Source organism: Talpa europaea (assembly GCF_964194135.1).
Source record: "Talpa europaea genome assembly, chromosome: 1".
NCBI lineage: Eukaryota > Metazoa > Chordata > Mammalia > Eulipotyphla > Talpidae > Talpa > Talpa europaea.
In genome coordinates, this window is record NC_140073.1 from 42730729 (window position 1) to 42750484 (window position 19756).

The 19756-nt window shown below is 39.8% G+C and overlaps 1 protein-coding gene across 1 annotated transcript; it reads right to left on the bottom strand.

The window, feature by feature from the left end:
* Window positions 1-5472: 5472 nt before the first annotated feature.
* Window positions 5473-6462, bottom strand: LOC311182116 (olfactory receptor 52P1; the record flags this gene model as incomplete). The annotated part of the gene is made up of 1 exon (XM_084250716.1): window positions 5473-6462. The coding sequence occupies one exon, from the start codon at window positions 6460-6462 to the stop codon at window positions 5473-5475; it is 990 nt and encodes a 329-aa protein (XP_084106842.1).
* Between the last annotated feature and the right edge of the window lie 13294 nt (window positions 6463-19756).

Sequence of the window (19756 nt, forward strand, 5' to 3'; positions counted from 1 at the left end):
TAACAACTAGAAGCATATTTTTGCTGCCTCAATGTCTGAATAAACATATACTGCCTAATAATCATCCTTTTTAAATGGTGTATATAATTTGATAAATAGTAAAATCATCTAAATTTATTCATAGAAAACTTTATTAAATCAAAAATACAAAGAGTTAGAAATGAAGCTAGATTAACAATGAACTTTTAGATGAGTGTTTTAGAGGATCTCAGTACAATAACTCCATTTCAAGAACTTCAAAGTATGTAATCTATTTGACCGCACAAGGCCTGGTATTTCTGCCAAACACTTACTTATTACTATGCATCCTTATATCAAATAGATAGCCTTGTATCTTTGATATTCCCTCCCCCCCTTTTTAAACTGCCTTTTCTTGATTGATATTTGTGGTAAGAGAATAGGCAGGTTTGAGCTTATGGAAAGAAAAGAATCTTATTAAAACTTTTACATAATTAGAAGTTAGCAGTATTGAAAATGTGAGTCTAGGATGTAAAAGAGTTAAGATATTAATCCTGAAGAATCTGGTAGTTATTTATAGATGAGGTAACTTCTAGAGCATCTTAAGAAACTTATATTTTCTAATTCTAACCCTAATCCCATTGAAAAGTCTCTCCAAGCTTCCATGCCCTGCTAGGGCAGAGGAGAAGGCCAGTCTCTTATGCAGAATGTTGCCAAAACAATATAATAAAGGGTTAAGGAAGAACGATTGGATGCTTAAGGATTTAGCCAATAGAACCACTTCAAGGTTTTATTACTTACTGTGGTTATGAGCAGACACTCACATCCAGGGCTAGTGATGGCAGAGGTTTCTACTGAACAAAGACACAACTTTTTGAGAAATGATCTTTCACATGAGATGAAGATGAGTCCTCAGCTGATTCACAATATAGAAACTATGAGCTTCTGGAATGTATGGAGAGTAATAAGCAGTTCAGTGATCTAAGGAAAATAAACCTCCTTTGGAGATATGAAGAGAGAAAGGCCCACAGAGAAAGCCGAATTCCTAGGATGTTAAATCCCAAAAGACAGGGAAGGAGATTAACTCTGAGACATCTTTCCAATTGTGTAAGCTGAGAACTTACACAAACAGAAAAATATGCTCATTTATGAAACCAAGATGGACCAAAAAAAGCCAGGCTGTTTTATTAGGGTGTTTGTATTATTACTGAGTCCAAAAGCTTAGAGAATTCTAAATTCTCTGGTTAGAGGCTGTTTTTTAAAAAAACACACTCTCCGAAAGGTGAAAGTATTCACTCATTCCAAAAAAACATATTTAGTTCCTATGTGGAACACATAAAATGATCAAAAAAACTGTAGTGGTGCTTGTCTTCATGGAAATTGAGGTCTAGATGGGGTATGGAGATAAAATACTAAATAAACAAACATGTCATTATAGCAGGATAAATGCCTTGAAGCAAAACTACCAAAAGATATGACAGCGTAAAATGGGAAAGTCTGTACAGTCTTGCTGTCCGAGGAGGATATCTTGAAAAAACAGCAGCTTGTGGTTAGGCCAAATGTTTGAGTAAGAGTTAACTAAGGTGTGTATTTGGTGGAGGAAAAGGGGAAGAAATGCAAGCGATCATGTCATATTTGATGTAATAAAAGAGAATCTGGCTTAAGTCCTAAAGTGTGGTGGAAAATGACATATGACAGAAAATAGAGCTGTTGCAGAAACAAGTTCATTGGAATCCAGCTCACCTCCAGAATGCCCAGACACTGATAACTACCTAAACGTGTGTGTGTGTGTACGCATGTGTGCACGTGTGAATGCATGTGTGCACGAATATATTGATCAAAATGCGTGTACGTGTATGCAGAAAGACAGCTGGATATAGATCAGAAAAGAGTTATTTTAATGGAAACTAATACCACTTTAGAGCTTAGTTCATTTCCCAATAAAGTTTTGCGAAGTTCCTGGGGCAACAAGTTGAATATATTTATTTAAATAATGTGAATGATTTATTCACACAGTCATTCATTAAGTTACTATTTTAAAATTAATTTTCATAATACATTTTTTTGTTTTTCCTTGCAGTAGTATTTATCAGTGTATCTTTAAAATTCATTAACATGAATATATGTCCAGGTAAATACATTAATAGTAATAAGATGATATGTCATTAGTCACAAATTACACAATTAATAATAGACAACTAGCACATTGAATGTTCTTCCAAAGAGAATTTATAAGACCACATAAGTGTTTATTAAATAGATGGAGATTTTATATATTTTTTTCTAATTTTGATGACCAGATTATTTTTTTATAATAAATATGTAACAATAAATGTACTTTTTGTGAAAAAGTGGATATGATATTTTACTGGATAAAAAACTAGCCAACCCTTTCCTCAGGAGAGACACATAATATTTTTCAAGTTTGTTCCCTTCACAAAGATTTTTGAGAAGGTCTTATATAAAGCAAATTCCTTATAATGTATAGAGTTTCCATTCTGTTTTAAATATAAAATTGCTTAGAGCAATTTTAACTGGAGAAGTCTATACCAATTTTATTAGATATTTATATATCATTAACATTTGTAATTGTTTATTATCTAGAGTGACTATGTTTTTATTGCTAACTTTATTGCACTTAATTTTGGAAAATTGGTTTTATTATTTCTTCCTCGTGGACTTCAATAAAGCTTTGTTTTTGATCTAATAAAATTTCTTTGAGTACAAGAAGGAAAATACAGACATAGAAGGAGAGCTGGGATTGTGTAATACCACAGAAACTGCAGCCAATATAATTTGGAGTAGATATGTCTTGCTATTATGCAGTGCGTTGTAAGGTAGTCCAAATGAAAAAGATTCCAGGTGACTTTGATAACAGATATTTGACTTTGACAATGGTCAATTCCCAATCCCAATCCCAATTTATGATTTAAGTCAGATTATAATGAAGACAAGGAGTAGAAATCAAAACAGAAATAATTGGCTCCAAAAATAATTTCAGGAAACTGAATAAGGAAAAGTCCTTAAGGTCAAGGAAAATCTTGCCATTGGCTAAACGTGCCAATAAAATCAAATAAGCTGTGACAAAAGAAATAGAAGTAAATGATGGTCTGAGCACCAATGAATATGATTTGAAAAGCGCTTCATCAGAAATAAGGAATTTGTAATAGATGAATGCAGTGAGTCTTCACTTAATGCCATCAGTAGCTTTTTGAAAACTGCAACTTTAAGTGAAATGACTAATAACAAAAAATCCGATTGATTCCACTTCAGTTGGAATTTGCTGTTGTAAGAAATGATGTTATCCAAAGGCCTGCTATACAGGAAAGGAGGAAATAATGGCTGCATATGTCACAAGGACATGTGAGGAGTAGAAATGAGAGTGTTTACTTCCAATAAATTAATTTTCCTTCATGGAATGGAAATTAGGGCAATCTGGAAACCATGATGCACAGGAGATCTATAAGTATACCAATTTATTTTTTTTAAATAATAAATTTTATTTTTATATTCCCCCATACAATTGCAACCCCCCCATTCTGACCCCAATCCCTCCCCTCCCGCCCCCCACCCCCCCAAAAAAGTGTCTCTGGTTCATAGTTTTTTGTTGATTTTGATTTTCACTTTCTTATAGTTATTCATTTTCCTGGTCCCTTACTTAAGTTTTCTAGATTCCTGCTATGAGTGAGACCATCCGGTATTTTTCTTTTTCTTTCTGGCTTATTTTGCTGAGCATGATCCCTTCCAGCACCATCCATGTTGCTGCAAATTGCATGTGTTTATCTTTTTTGAATGCTGAGTAATATCCATGGTGTATATGTACCACATCTTCTTGATCCAGGCATTTATTTTTGGGCATTTGGGCTGTTGCCAAAGCTTAGCTATTGTATTGTAAACAGTGATGCTATAAACATAGGGGTGCAGTTGCTCTTTGGAATTGATGTCTCTGTGTCCTTTGGGTAAATACCTAGGAGTGGAATTGCTGGATCATATGGAAGATCTATGTTTAGTAGGTCCAGAAATCTCCGCACAGCTCTCCACAATGGTTGGACCAGTGATTGCAAACCGTGAAGAAAGTAAAACCACAGCCCTTTAACAATGAACTCTAGTTAAAATGAGAAATTATGAACAAATGGTTTTCCAAATTATTCCACACTTTAAGGATGACACGGAACACAGAATTGATCCAGACTTGGGGACAGCTGAACTATGATATTTAGAACTTTATAAAACTATTTAAAATCTGCTAAGAATAATTCATTTTGAGATTAGAATGAAAACCAGCGCTGGCAATTTTTCTATAGAACAGTGGAATGCTTGTTTTTATTTTGAAAATTAGACAATGTTCATCATTTCTGAATGAATTCTAATATTTTCAAACTATTCCCCCATGTGAATTATCAGAATCAAAATATTTATATTTCTGAGAATAGAAGCTTTGAAAGCTGGCACTCAGTGTTCTGTCCTGAGAATTAATATTCTCCAAGCGTGACAGGTCTGAATTTCCAGCAGTGGGTTCTGTGTCTCCTCCACCTAACAACATGGATGGCATGGTGAGTGGAGGACAAGCAGATAATGTATGTGTCAATATGTTCAAAATTAAAACACTAAAATTGCTAATGAAATGTATTAGGGTCATTGTCCAAAACTTTTCTTTTTGGAAAACAGAAGACTCAGAACATAGAGCAACAAATTTCCAATCCCAGTTTCACAAACACAGTCAACAACTTTGCATTACAACGTGTTAGCTAGAATTAAGAAACTAAGATCAATTTGGTCCTCTTATAAATAAATTGTAAAATCAATGAGACCTCCTACTCTGAATGGTTTGAGAAAGTGACTGTCTTTTATAGGTTCAGAGATAAGAGTCAAATGACTTTTAAAAGGTACTTCCAGTTGTATGTACACTGCTTGTCAGGGACTGATAGGATTATATTTGTGGGATGAATATACAAAATTTAGAAGCAGAGTTATTCTTGACCTCTCCCATGCCCTTACCTGTTGAAGTCTTATTCTTCTGAACCACAGGATATTAGATTTCAAGCCCTTGCACTGCTATTTGTTAATATTGTGGGTATTGGTGAATCCCTTCCTCTTTTTGGTTTCAGGTTTTGATAGAGAAATACAGGACTTATGCGAAAGCATGTAAATGCCTTACAATTTCATTTCCTTTAACTGTGACTGTATGAGCCCATCTTCTGATCTTTGTAGAGGTAACACAGCAGCTCTAGCCTAAAGCATGAGGTTAGAAATCCATGCCTGGAGTTTTGAGAGGGCCAAGAAATGAGGAAATCCCCTAGGATTATTCAGAGACACTTTTAACCTAGATTGCAACTTAAACATGCTGAAATATCTTGACATCTTCCGTGATTTATTATTCTTGGAAATGACCTAGGACATTCTATGGAGGACATAATCCCCCAATTGAAATCTCTTTCCAGTCTCAAATACTGAAGATTATACAATTTGGAAAGCTTCTATACTGTTGCACTAAGTTCCTTTTATCTTCCTGAATCATTCAAATGCCTTGACCCCAGCTCCCTGCCCTCTTTGAAACACCCTGACAACCTTTTCCCGAATCTCTTTGGTCTTAACTCCATACACTACAGGGTTCAGAGCAGGTGGGAAGAGCAGATAGACATTGGCCAAAAGAATATGAATATGGAGTGGAACATGGTGGCCAAAGCGATGGGTGAAAAAGGAGAAGAGGGCTGGTGTATAAGAGATTAGGATGACACAGACATGGGAGCCACAGGTTCCGAGGGCCTTAGACCGAGCTTCATGGGATGAGAGGCGAAGGACTGCTCGCGCAATGAGGACATAGGACAAACCAATGCAGAACAAGTCCACGCCAATGACCAACAGGGCTGCTGTCAGCCCGTACACACGGTTAGGTCTGGTGTCTCCACAAGCTAGCTTCACCACGGCCATGTGCTCACAGTATGTGTGTGGGATCACGTGACTCTGGCAGAAGTTCAAACGCCTTATGAGGAAAGGACAGGGAAGCATGAGCATGGAACCCCGCATCATCGCTACCACACCAATGCGTGCAATGATGGTGTCAGTGAGGATTGTGGCATATCGGAGTGGGTGGCAAATGGCCACATAGCGATCAAATGCCATGGCAAGCAGCACAGTGGACTCCATCATGCAGAAGGCATGAATGAAGAACATCTGTGCCAGGCAGGCAGAGGCTGAGATGTGTCCGGCTCCACACCAGAGGATGGCCAGAAGCTTGGGGACGGTAGAGAAGGAGGCAGCCAAGTCAATAGTGGAAAGCATGCACAGGAACAGGTACACAGGCTTGTGCAGGGCTGGCTCAGTAGCAACAACAATCAGGATGGTTATGTTGCCCACAATTGTGGCTGTGCCCAGGCAGCACACGGGGAGTGAGAGCCACAGGTGGAACCGTTCCAGACCTGGGATGCCCAGGAGGAAGAAAACAGAAGGATCCAGGTTAGTGTGATTGGGAGACTCCATGACGTGGCCAAGGGTTTTGAGCATCTTCTTTGTCGGAAGCCCCCACACAGTATCACAGAGAACTGGGATGTGAATGAGAGTAGAGAGATGTTCAGTAGTTATGTAATAATAAGCCATCCATGTCATCTGTAAAATAAGGGTGATAATAATACTATCCTGTAGAGTTATTAAGAGGATTGTAAATGATTAGTATTTGTAAAGAGCTTGGAATAGTGCCTGACACATAATACTAGCAAAATAAAGTAAATGAATGTGACAAAGGGCTCAAATAAGCACTTAAATAAGTTAGGATTGTCTTCTACCTGAGATCTGGCCAACATCTAAGATTGACAAAGAAAGAGATAGCCCCTGTTCATTCTCAGAAATATACTTCCTCCACATATGCACCCCCCCCCCACACACACACACACACAGACTTTTACAGAGTATGAGAAGATATTAGGTGGAAACCTCAGTACTGCCAACAGAGTTCACTAGGTGAAGTTGGAATTCTTGTTTATCAAATTAGAGTGTCTTCTGGTTTGGGAACTAGTGCTTGGTAATTATTTCTGATATTATTACCATCATCATTTCCACCCCTATTACTAACCAAGAGACATTTTCCCATATCTCCAATGAACTAATCTGAAATTTCATGAGATACTTCATTTACTACTTCAGGTGGATTTAAGAGAAGAAAGAAAGCCATTTTCCATTACCCCAAAATGTTGGCATCAACCCTCTTTAGACTCCATTCTATTTCTGAAATAGAAATTTATAACTTTTTACAGTCCATCGCTGGGTTAATACATCCATTGTTATATCTGTGTCTGTTAACAGTTTCAAAGAAAAGCATCCTTTCCCAATGTCAAGAAGTGATTTTATAAGATGACTGACTCCTGGCTGGTTAATGATGACTCATCTCTCCTTGTGGAAAGATCTTAGATTCCTCTCTCCCCTGTGCCATCTTTTCCATACCTCCACTTTCTAACATGACACAAACTGCCAACAAGGATTACTTAAGCTAAAAAGAATTATGCAGAACATGTGAAATTATGATGGTAATTAAACAAAAGTTTAATCATTAAGATTAAAACCGAGAAATCACTGTAGCTGGAAGTATTCAAGTGAGAAGGAGAACATTACTACTGTAAGTTCATGTCTATCACTTCAAACACAAATATTCACAGTGAACTGCTTCTATAACAAGCCCTATTCTAGAAGCCAGATAACAATTACTATAAAAACAAGTATGAAAAGACACTGATTCCAGGAAATTGAGTTATAAAATAGTAATCAAATGGGAATCAACTCTTTATTTTTTTTATTTATTTTTTTTAATAATAAATTTTATTGTTATATTCCCCATACAATTGCAGCCCCCCCATTCTGACCCCAATCCCTCCCCTCCCGCCCCCGCCCCCCTAAAAGTGTCTCTGGTTCATAGTTTTTTGTTGGGAATCAACTCTTTACCACAACTCTTTCTTTATTCTAGGTGTGTGTATGTCAGCTAAGAAGAGAGGAAAACTCTCCTTTTCCTTCACAGACCAAATACTGTGTGCACATAGTCGCTTGGGAAAAAAAATAAGAGAAACTTCATTTTGGGATAGCACAGTCCTTCCTTATTGAGTAGGTGGATTTAAGAAATGAAACAAAGCCAAGATAGTTCAAATGTGTTGGTAAACAAGATTAACTTGACATAGTGACCTACAGGAGGAGAGGTTTGTGACAAGTGAAGTGCTATTCTTTTTTTTTTAAAGAGTTATTTATTTATTTGCTTGTTTATTTATTTATTTATACAAGAACAGGGGTACAGGCCAGATTCATGGGAGGGTGAGAGGATTCACCAGAGACAGAGTGGGGAACAGAACCAGCAGACTGAGGAAATACACTGCTGAGGGGAGCAGCAGGTGAGACAGGAGAGGTCTGCTACGCCATGTGGGTAGCTCCCTGGCCAGGGATAGAATCCGCACTGCAGAGGCTGCGGACAGCTTCACAGCGCTGCGCTCAACCACCTGCACCACCAAGGGAGGCCCACAAGTACTATTCTAACACAGCTGAAGACCAATAAACCACATAATTGCCACAGAAATGAGAGAAATGTGGCAATACCACTACATACAGATGAAGAGTCTTATGAATACACTGTTCTGTGAGCTTATATCTGGAAAGGCAGAGGTCTTAGGCTCTGATAAATTTGAGCCAGCATCATACTTCTCCTATGGAGAAGAATATCAAAGTGGAAGTTTAGACTTGTCTGAAAACGAGACCATTGCTCATGTGATTTGAGCACTCTAGACTTTCACCTCATATTCAGACAAGTGTGTGCTCCAGATTTCATGTTTGCCTTCACATAATCTTTGAAGAAGCAAGATATTTTAGAGCTGCAGAATTTGGAATTTTTAAAAGTGGAAAGGTATGTTGGTAAAATATAGACACTGGAAGTTATCAAACTGGGAACAAGTTTTAGATGTATTTGCATCTTACTGGCAATATTGCCTTTGATAAGTCAATTTTCCTAAGATTTAAAAGTTTATGGATTTGTAACATGGTGATAATAATGTTTTGTTTGTTGAAATTTAAAGAGAAGTACCTAGTATAGTGTGTATCCCAGAGAAGGGCCTCAATAAACACTACTTACTTTTATTATTGTCTTCATTTTAATAGGAAAGTGATCTGTCCAATACACAGTTCCCTGAACCAATTAGAATTTAGTCTTAGCTTGAACTTTTCTGTAATGAAGACTGTCATTGTGGAGCAAATTTGCTTATAAAATAAATGTCCTTTACAATTTTTTCCTATATTTTCTCCCGGGTCATGTGCCAATCATGCAGAGATTTGGAGAATAGCTTCCCTGGTTGTTCTCAGTCAAAGTAGATGTACTCAGCTGTATTTCATGACAAAGGTTTGCTCAATGAGATAATATGGTTGTTTGGTAAACTGAGTCAACACAGATCATGAAGCTAGAGTAAGAGATGGAAGCAGCCAAAGCCTGCTCTCTACCCCACCCAGACATTTATTTTCCTTTAGACATTCTCAGTTTCCCTTCATCTCACAAATTTACTCACCCATAGCCAGGGGGGTTAACTTGATTCTTCACTGAGGTTTCTTCCTGATCTTTAGATATCTGACTCTATACTTTATGACTTTTTTCCTGTAGAAGCTGGACTAAGCAGAGATGACCACATATCACTCGGCAAAATTGACTTTAATTTTTTTTGCTGTAAGTGAATATTATTTATAGTCCCTATAGTTTCATTCTAAGGCAATTCCAAACCCTTTAAACACCCCCAACCCCTTCATAAAACTATGTCCTCTTATGCTTTCACTCCCTTCACCATTCCATGCAGTCACTAGGAATAAGTGCAGTGTCAAACCATCCCTTACAGAAAATATTTTATGATATTGATGAATATTTGTGCCCATTTTTTACTTACAACTCAGCCTGAAACTGTCCCTCTGACTTTATCTCTAATCCAAACTTTTTTGTGCCATTAAATGTAGTACTTTCAGTATGCTGAAAATTCCAGCATCATAGTTTGAGGGAAAGACTAAGGTGGATAAAACTTTCTGTGTCTGAAACTGCAGTAAAAACTAAAGGCTGTATCCTCTCTGCACAAGAGCATAGCTAAACTTGGGTTATCTGCACCCATTTTGAGAACAACATACCATAAAAAAGCTTAAATTAGTCTTTTAGAACCCTGGATCATGAAAAAGCTCAAGGTAATCATTAAGGTTCCGTTGATTCTCCCTGCCAAGTTTCTTGCTGTTGATCTCTACAGCGTCTCTCTAGCTCATAGGCACGCACAGTGCTCTTGATACTCTGTGGATAATTATTTCTTGTTAGTAACTTCAGGAAGATCATAGTACATGTTTTGAGCTTTCCTCGCAATGCCTCCCACTGGTCTGGCTAACATATCATTTATTTCTTCCTTTGCTGTCAGCTCCTCACTCTGCTCCTCTTTCCAACCATTGAATCTAATGTCAAATTAAAACTCCTGTTGTTGGAACTAACTAAAACTCTAAATCAGACTACATGGATGTGTTATTTCACAAAATCCCCTTTATTGGCCTCTACAACTCATTGTTCCTGCCTTTTAGTGAACTTCCCACCCTCAATAGCACAGATTGATTTATCTTAAGGACTAAGAAAAGTCTTTCCCAGGCTCTTTCTTTAATCCAAACTCACATGACCCCAGGACAGCAGACATAAGAAGGCACAGTGATCTTGAAGCATCCTCAGAAGATCAAAAGAGCATTTCTGAATACTGGGCCAAGACGCTGTTATACTAGTGAGACCTATCTTATAGCCCCACCTGGGAGTTAGGTGGGTGCCACTGGGCTGTGGCTAGTGTCATCTAGGGAGTTTCTACGTTCCCTAGGAAATTGGGCAACCAAAATTTTTCTCGTCTAGTTGACCAAATGAGACTATGGAGATGAAGATGAGGGCTTTTGTTAAAGAAAAAGAAAAGAAATTCATAGTCTACCCCCCGAAATACTTTATTTTCTTTTTTGGTATAAAATCTGCACATGTTGGTGCTAGCACTATTTATCAAAGGGCACCTAACATTTTGAGGACCACTGAGGATCTGGATTCCTCTGTTCCAAATGCAGCTCCATCCCCAAGGATCTCAGGACAGTTTCCCCTCCCGTTTCCTTCTGTGGTCATCTCTGGCTTCTTCTGCTATGTTTATTCCTTCTTGTGACTTTAATTATTTTTTTCAGATTTATTTTTATTTATTTATTTATACATACAAGAACTGGGTGTTGGGCAGAGGTGCAGGGGGTGAGAGGATTCACCAGAGACAGAGTAAAAAGCACAACAGGCACATCTAATGAAATAGATTGCCCAGGAGAGCAAGGGGTGAGACAGGAGAGGTCTGCTGTGCCATGTTAGGTCAGCTGGCTGGTCGGGGATCACATTCAGCAGCTGGTTAGCAATCGCTTGATAGAGCTGAAACTTTAACACTTGCACCACCAGGGAGGCCCTCTTGGGACTGTATTATAGAGTTTGCTGCTTATGTTCCAGAGCAGCCATTGTTGCATAGCTGCAGAGTGACTGGTTTTGTGAGAGGCATCATTTTTTAATTAACTGTGTAAAAGGTGGCAAGATGGTAATGGAACTCAATATGAGATTATACCTGTATCTAGATGTGCTTGAATTCCTGCTTGGCCCTGAGGACTGTGCCTTGCCCCACCCTCTCCCCAACAGCCTCCTCATCACAGGGTGTGACCTCCAGTGAGATAGTCAAGAGCAGGGTGGCTGCTCCCTGAAGGCCTGGAGGGTATGGGGACAGTTGCTATAGCAGCCCTGGGGAGATCACCCACCTCTGGTTCCCACCATTGTGAAGTTATCACTGACTTGCTAATGGAAGCTGCTTTCAGGATCTGCGAAAGGGGACGTCCCTGGGTGTGGGTGTGGGTGTGGGCAGCCAGGACAAGTTTGACCCTGGGGTGGGGGTGTGGGGGACACAGAAATCGAACTAAATAAAATGAAGTTAGAATTGGGAAAAAAAGGATGCACATCAGATACAACAAATATGAAACAACATAATGTTACTATAAAAATCCAACAAAAATAGGGCCTCCCCTGGTGGCACAGGCGGTTGAGCGCAGCGATGTGAAGCTGTACACAGCCTCTACAGCGTCGGCTTGATCCAGGCGAGTGTCCCACATGGTGCAGCAGACCTCTCCTGTTGTGCCTGCTGCACCCCTCAGCAGTGTATTTCGTCAGTCTGCCGGTTCTGTTCCCACTCTGTCTCTGGTGAATCCTCTCACCCTCCCGCGCATCTGGCGGGTACCCCAGTTCTTGTATAAGCAAATAAATCTTTAAAAAAAAAAAATCTAACAAAAGAACCTCCCCAGTGGCGCAGCGGTTGAGCGCCGGGTTGCGAAGCTGCCTTCAGCCTCTGCAGCGCTGGTTCGATCCCCGGCTGCTCCCCGGCCACCAGAGGAGGGTTCCACATGGAGCGCAGACCTCTCCTACCGACCGCTGCTCCCCTCAGCAGTGTGCTTCAGTCCTTCTGCCTGCTCTGCTCCCCGCTCTGGCTCTGGTGAATTCTCTCATCCTCCCGCACTTCTGACTGTACCCAGTGCTTGTATAAATAATAAATAAATAAATCTTTAATAAATAAATAAATAAATAAATATATCTTTAAAAAAAATCTAACAAAAATTGGTATGAAGTCCTAGACCTGCTGTATACATCAAGAAAATATAACAGGGCCTACCCGGTGGCGCAGCGGTTGAGCTCTGGGTTGCAAAGCTGCTCGCAGCCTCTGCAGCCCCAGTTCGATCCCCGGCCACCCGGGTGAGGGTCCCACATGGCGCGCAGACCTCTCCTGCCACCCGCTGCTCCCCTGAGCAGTGTACTTCGTTGGTCTGCCTGTTCTGCTCCCCGCTCTGGCTCTGGTGAATTCTCTCATCCTCCCTCACTTCTGACTGTACCCAGTGCTTATATAAATAAATAAATAAATCTTTAAAAAAAAGAAAATATAACAGAAGCAAGTGGCATCAGATATTGCAAGTCAAAAATTAGAAAAGTGTAATAAACTGTGAAAAAATTTCAAAGCAACTTCTAAAACAAAAACAAAAGGGAGTCCACTATAACCCCAATCTTTCCATGTGGACCATCGTACAAGAAGTCACAATCATGCAAAAAGAAAGAATGATAAAAGAATTGGGAAATATAACGATATTAATATCTGTGTACAAAACATTAAGAGAACCTGCAGAGAACTGGTTAGACTACTAAGAGCTTCAATGAGATTAACAAATATAAAATCAAAATAGTAAAAAGAAATAGAAAGATAAAATTCATGAAATTCTTATCTTAAACCTAAGATATCTAAGCATCTAAGACATTCTTATATTAAAGAGAATGCTGCTACATTATCTTAAATGGAAGACTTGATACCTAAAATACTATTTTTTTTTCAAAAGAATCTATAAATTGTAACTTCAAATAACCTGAGAGGAATTCTGCAGATATTGTTAAGCAGTGGCATTTATATGCAAAATAGAAATCTAAGAATAGCCAAGGAAACTTGGCTAGTGAGGAGACTTGCTCTAGGAGAGCTTAAGACATTATTATTAAAAAAAAAGATGTTTGTATAAAATTGTTATTATAACAGCAGATGAAAATAACAAAAAACCCAGAAATAGACCCAAATAACTAACATATATACTATGAATAATCACAACGGATAGGACACTTCTCCAAAGAAGACATTCAGATAGCCAACAGAAAAACAAATAAATGAGAATAAGGACTGTGCCCTTCTGGTATTTAACGGGAAAGAGACAGATGATGGAATTCACTTTATTTTCTTTCATAGATATTCATGTGTGTAGAAAATAGTTTGAAATGTCTTTTGTCACATAATAGTGATACCGGAATTGTCAGGTCTAGTCTCCCAGCCGGGATCGGATTTCAGGCTGCAGGACAGCGCTGAGCCCCAGCCACTAGACCCCCCACGGGTTGGTGTCTCACGAAGCCGAAGGCGCAGCAGGAACTTCGCAGACGCTCAGGCAAGCAAGCGAGAAGAGGCAGGTTTGTTTAGAAGAAAAAGTTTATTGAGGAGAAAAAGAGCAGAAATAAAGTGGGACTCCCAGGCCAGGGAACCAGGCCTGGGAGGGGCAAGGAAGCCAAAGTGGAGTCGTGTCCCAGGGAATATATACCTTCTTTCCCTCATTATTCTAAAGCTCCACCAGTCTCTTTGTGATTGGTTAGTTCTCGGCTGTCTCACTTAATTTGTTACTGAGTGCGGGATCTTCACATTCCTTATCTAACAGCTTTCTCTTTTCCCATTTGTTGCATCTTTAAATTTATGGTCCAGTCCTCTGGATGGGCATCCCTGCATTGAAGTTAAACAGCTGCCCTTCTAATGTGACCATAAATTAAACCACTCTCCATTTCTCCAATCTCCGCCTCCCTTTACCACCTGAAGGAAACCAGGACCAGCATTAACAAAGTTGTCCTTGGTCCTGGCATGTTTGTTTTTCCTAATGGAATGGGTTACTTTCCCTTGCTTGTCCTTATCTCTGAAGCCTCCCTAAATTTTTCAGAGGTCCCCTCCTGCACTATCCCTAAAACTGCCTAATAACCCTAGCTTGCCCTGTCTCAATAGGATTCATTATGTTTTGCTATGTTATGTTCCTCCGGTTATACTTTACATAATAAAGCAGCCCAAAACTCCATGGTTTACATGATAGGCAAAAAAAAAATGATCCTCTTCCCCTTCCTCAAAGACTTCTAAGTGCTAATCCCTGGAATGTGGTAGTTATATGGCAATGGGCAATGAAGGTTAAAGGTAGAATTAAAGTTGGCTAGGGGGGGGCCTCCCTGGTGGCGCAGCGGTTGAGCGCTAGGTTGCGAAGCTGCCTGCAGCCTCTGCAGCGCTGGTTCGATCCCCGGCTGCTCCCTGGCCACCGGAGGAGGGTCCCGCATGGCGCGCAGACCTCTCCTGCCGCCCGCTGCTCCCCTCAGCAGTGTACTTCGGTCCTTCTGCCTGTTCTGCTCTCCGCTCTGGCTCTGGTGAATTCTCTCACCCTCCCATGCTTCGACTGTGCCCAGTGTTTGTATAAATAAATAAAAATAAATCTTTAAAAAAAAAAAAAAAAAAAAGTTGGCTAGGGGCCTCTGGTGGCGCAGGCCATTGAGTGCAGTGCTGTGAAGCTGTCTGCAGCTGCTGAAGTGCTGGTTCGATCCCCGCCGGCCTCAGAGCAACCCACATGGCCAGCAGACCTCTCCTGTCTCGCCCGCTGCTCCCCTCAGCAGTGATTTTCATCTGTCTGCCTGTTCTGTTCCCTGCTCTGTCTCTGGTGAATCTTCTCACCCTCCCGCGCATCTAGCCTGTACCCCTGCTCTTGTATAAATTTAAAAAATAAATCTTTAACGTTGGCTAACAGCTGAGTTGAGGTGAAGAGTATTCTGAATTATCCAGGTGAACCCAATGTAATCCACAGGGTCTTCATAAGTGAAAGAGATGTAACAGGCCAGAGAGAACTAGAGAGATGGCAGGATGAGAAGGACCTGACTGGCTCCTGCTAGTGTTTTGTGTTTTGTTTTTTTTTTGTTTTTTTTTTGTTCTTGTTTTTGTTTTTGTGGGACCCTCACCGGTGGCCAGGGATCAAACTGGCGCTGCTGAGGCTGCAGGCAACCTCGCAACCCAGTGCTCAAAAGCTGCGCCACCAGGGGAGGCCCTGGTTCCTGCTAGTTTTATTAACAGGAAAGAGGACCAAAAGATGAGAAGTGAGAGTGCCTTTGCAGTCTGGAAAGATGAAGAAAACATATCTCCCCTAGACTCTTTCAGAAGGATCTTGATTTTTATTTTCATCCAGTGAAACTCATTTTGGACTTCAGATCTCCAGAACTGTAAGGTAATAAATGGGTGTTTTAGCCACCTGGTTGGTGATAATTTGTTATAGTAGCAATAGGAAGCTTATGCATCTTGTTTCAGTTCTACTTTAGTTAGGCTGATTCAAAATTAGGCTCAGGGCCTCCCCGGTGGCGCAGCGGTTGAGCGCTGGGTTGCGAAGCTGCCCGCAGCCTTTGCGGCTCCGGTTCGATCCCCGGCCGCTCCCCGGCCACCAGAGGAGGGTCCCACATGGCGCGCAGACCTCTCCTGCCGCCCTCTGCTCCCCTCAGCAGTGTACTTCGGGCCTTCTGCCTGCTCTGCTCCCCGCTCTGGCTCTGGTGAATTCTCTCACCCTCCCGCGCTTCTGACTGTACCCCGGGCTTGTATAAATAAATAAATAAATCTTTAAAAAAAAAAAAAAATTGGGCCCAGCTGGATGGCTCTATAGACGAGGTAATGTGACTGAGCTGGGCTCCAGGACTTGAATTTATGTAAGCTCCAACTAACTGTTCACTCTAGAGCCCAGGCTAGGGATTCAGGGTTATCTGGGTCCTGCTCTTCTCAGAACAGGCCCTTAGCTCACAAAGAATCAAACCCAACAATAAAACACATTTAGGGCCTCTGCTTGTGTGATGCCTACCAACACAGCAATGTTCAAAGCAAGCCATGGTCAAGTCCCACATAAGTGGGATGGAAAAGTACATTCTACCCAGCAAGAAAGAGGAGTCCAGTTTGCTGGATAACAAGCCTCACTATCACTCATATTTTTAATATTCACTAAAATATCTATTAATTTATTCAGAACTTTATCAAGAAATGCCTAGTCACTAATAGTAGTACAGCATGTTTTGTTTGAGTCCCCTACACCACTCACCTCTGTCTGTGTTTACAACTGTCCTATTTACAGAGACTAATTTCAGTTTCGTTATTTTCTTTTTCTTGTCATGCCTAAATATTGCAAATTGAAGAACACGTTGGTTGTTTTTAAGACAACATGTGTTGTCTTTTTTGTAAATGTGCATTGTGTACATTCATATGCATAATATACATGTCACATTTACATTAGACATACAGGCACTGTACTACAGTTATTACATCAATTGCAGATACTTTTTATTTTTCTATTGGCAATTAGGATATTACAGAGATTTTATATCTACTGAGTCAATTATGCATACCATTTCATAATTAATCCTTATTTAAAGGTAACATTAGGCTTGATGGGAATAGAACTTCTGCCCTAAAGCACACATTAACACAAAAGAGCAAAATTTGCTCATTAATACTCAGATATCCACAGAATTGTAACCTTTCCCCACCATCTCAAAATGAAGGATATTACTTAATGTCTTCATCAAGAGGAAGAGAATTTAATTGCAAATTCTAGAATTCTCTAAGGAGTCACTGACCTTAATAGGGTAAATGTGCTCCCAGAGACTAGTCCTTGTTTTGGCAGATATAGGAAGAAACACAACGACACAAACATGAAGACATATCTTTTAGACATGGGGTCTTAAGAATTCGCCTTATTATCTCCAATCAGCTGCAACTATGAATGTGTTTGTGTTATCAGAAAAAACTTGTAAATAGGCCCCATTTGCAGTGCTCAGAACACACCTGGTCATGTCCTTACCCAGTTCTTCTCAAGGTAGGGCTCAGACAGGGGACCCTACCCCAGACCCACTGAATATGCAATCAGTGATTTCAAAGCCTTCTATTATTTTTGAGAATAATTGCTACAGTCTTTTTTTCAACATTAGTAACACAGACAAATTCATTTTGGATCAATTGTGATACAAAATAATTTTCTCTGTATCTTCTAAAATTAGTGTCAGTTTAGAGAACTCTACTCTCATTTGATAGGAAATTACCATTTGCTGAATCTGTGTTTTGTGTTCCTCTTAAAATGGCAAAGATCTCTGAGGTTTTTCACAAGCAGCAATTCTACCTTTGCATCAGGACTGTAGTTTATTATCTACCGAAGCATGACCTTATTCAAAAGGCCTGATTAAAGGGTTAAAGCTACATCTACAGGTATCCACCAAAGAGAGAGAAGTCATATAATACCATCATTACATGAAAGCTGGGAATGGTCAAAATTATCCTTTTCCTCTGAGAATTGCCTTTCAGTTTATGTTGCTCTTTGAAATAGAGCCCCAGTGGGCTCCCCTAACGAACTCCTTCTTACACCCTCCCTCTTTCCTTGACCTCTGGAGAGTCATAGCTATGCCAGAGTTTTTGGACTATGAAGTCACAGAGTTCAACATTTCCCTTATATAGTGTGAGAGTCTTGGTCCTCTCAACAAGGAAGATTATGTGTTGTATATCAGGAAAAGACACAAGAGGAGAGGCAAGATGAGCTGGGAACCCATTCAGGGTCTCAGATCTGCTCAGCAAAAATGAAAATTAGTGTTCCATGATCTATGAGGTAGGCAGTTTCAAGTATGACTCCCAAAGGACAATACGAGAGACAGAGAGAGACTGGTAGAAAAACACATCAATAGTAAAACATTTCCAGGTAAGTTCTGATTTAGGTAATTAAAAGTATCCCTTCTTTCAATCAGATTGTTTCCCCTAAGTGCTTTTTCTTAGTGTTTTCTATTTGCAGCCCCCCTCATTCTATTTAATTGGCATTTATTTGCTAGCCACTCAGCAACTTCTACCCTCAGACACTTTCAGATATCTGCCTCACTTCTGGAAATTGAGTAAGTTAACAGAGACTCTCTCTCTCTGTGTGTGTGTGTGTGTGTGTGTGTGTGTGTTGGTAGTGGGGTAGGGGAGGATGAGGGTATAAAAGATTTAAAATGTATGTGCTTTTGAAATAATGTTGAAATATCAGCTATGACAAAGTACAGTGAATTTATGAATCCTGACTCATAATAAGCACTTGCTAAATATTGGTTAAATGAGAGGAAGTGCTTTAAGAGAGCAAGTTTAGCTTAAATGCAATGCGCTAGAGCACAGTCTTGGACAGAGTCATGAGGGGACAGGCGCAGAGAAGTGAGGTTAAGATTGAGTTTGTCAAGAAAACAAAGAAAGAATGTGAAATATGTCAGGCATGGGTTCCCTTCTGATCTTGTCCCAAACCATGCATTTGATAACAAGATCACACTGAATGTTTCGCTATAACCTGAACATGGCTACATTTTCTGTCTTCACCTGTTGTTTCTTCTATTCAGAATGGCTTCATCTCAATCTGTACTTTATTAAAATTTTCCTTGACTCCTGAACAAGGACAAGTCCCTTCATCCTCTATTTACTGTCTTCTAAGTTAAAGGAGGACAAAATGACCAAGAATAAAGTGTGCAAATGGGAAGTTGGTAGAAAGTAAATTGAAGAGGTGAGCTGAAGCTAGATGGTATCATGTATACCATTAGTTAGGATTATTCATGATCAGAATGTCTTCTGAATTATGGTTAAGGCTTTTGATTTTATTCCTTATTAAAAAAAAACAAAATGGGAAGTTATTATTGATTGTGATATATTACTTTTATTTTTAAAGATAATATGGACACTCTTTGGGCAAGAAGCAGTATGGAGGCAAAAGAGTAGAAAGAACAGTGAGGAGGTTATTTATTTCTCCAAATGAAAGCTATTTCTCTAGGTTATTGGCTGGAATGGTGGTGGTGCAAGCGGGAACAGAAGGAAGTGTCTATAACAGATAAAAAATCACTTTGGCAGGAGAGAGCAATATAATTGGCAGAACAAGTTTTTGTATGAAAAAAAAAAAGGAGATGTGATTCAGACCCGAAAGAGTCGAGAAGCTGTAAATAGACACAAGGCAGGTCATCCAGCCCAATAGAAACATGCAGTACTTGGGTTCCAATGGAGACGTTGCTATTTTGGTGGTGGGGAGGTAAGGAAAGCATGATTTAGTTTCTACTGCTTTCTTACGAAAAAGAAAGATCATCTGGTTTTGAGAAGGGAAGTGGGTGTGTTGGGATATTAAGAAACATAAAATAACTAGTGGGATAAAAGTG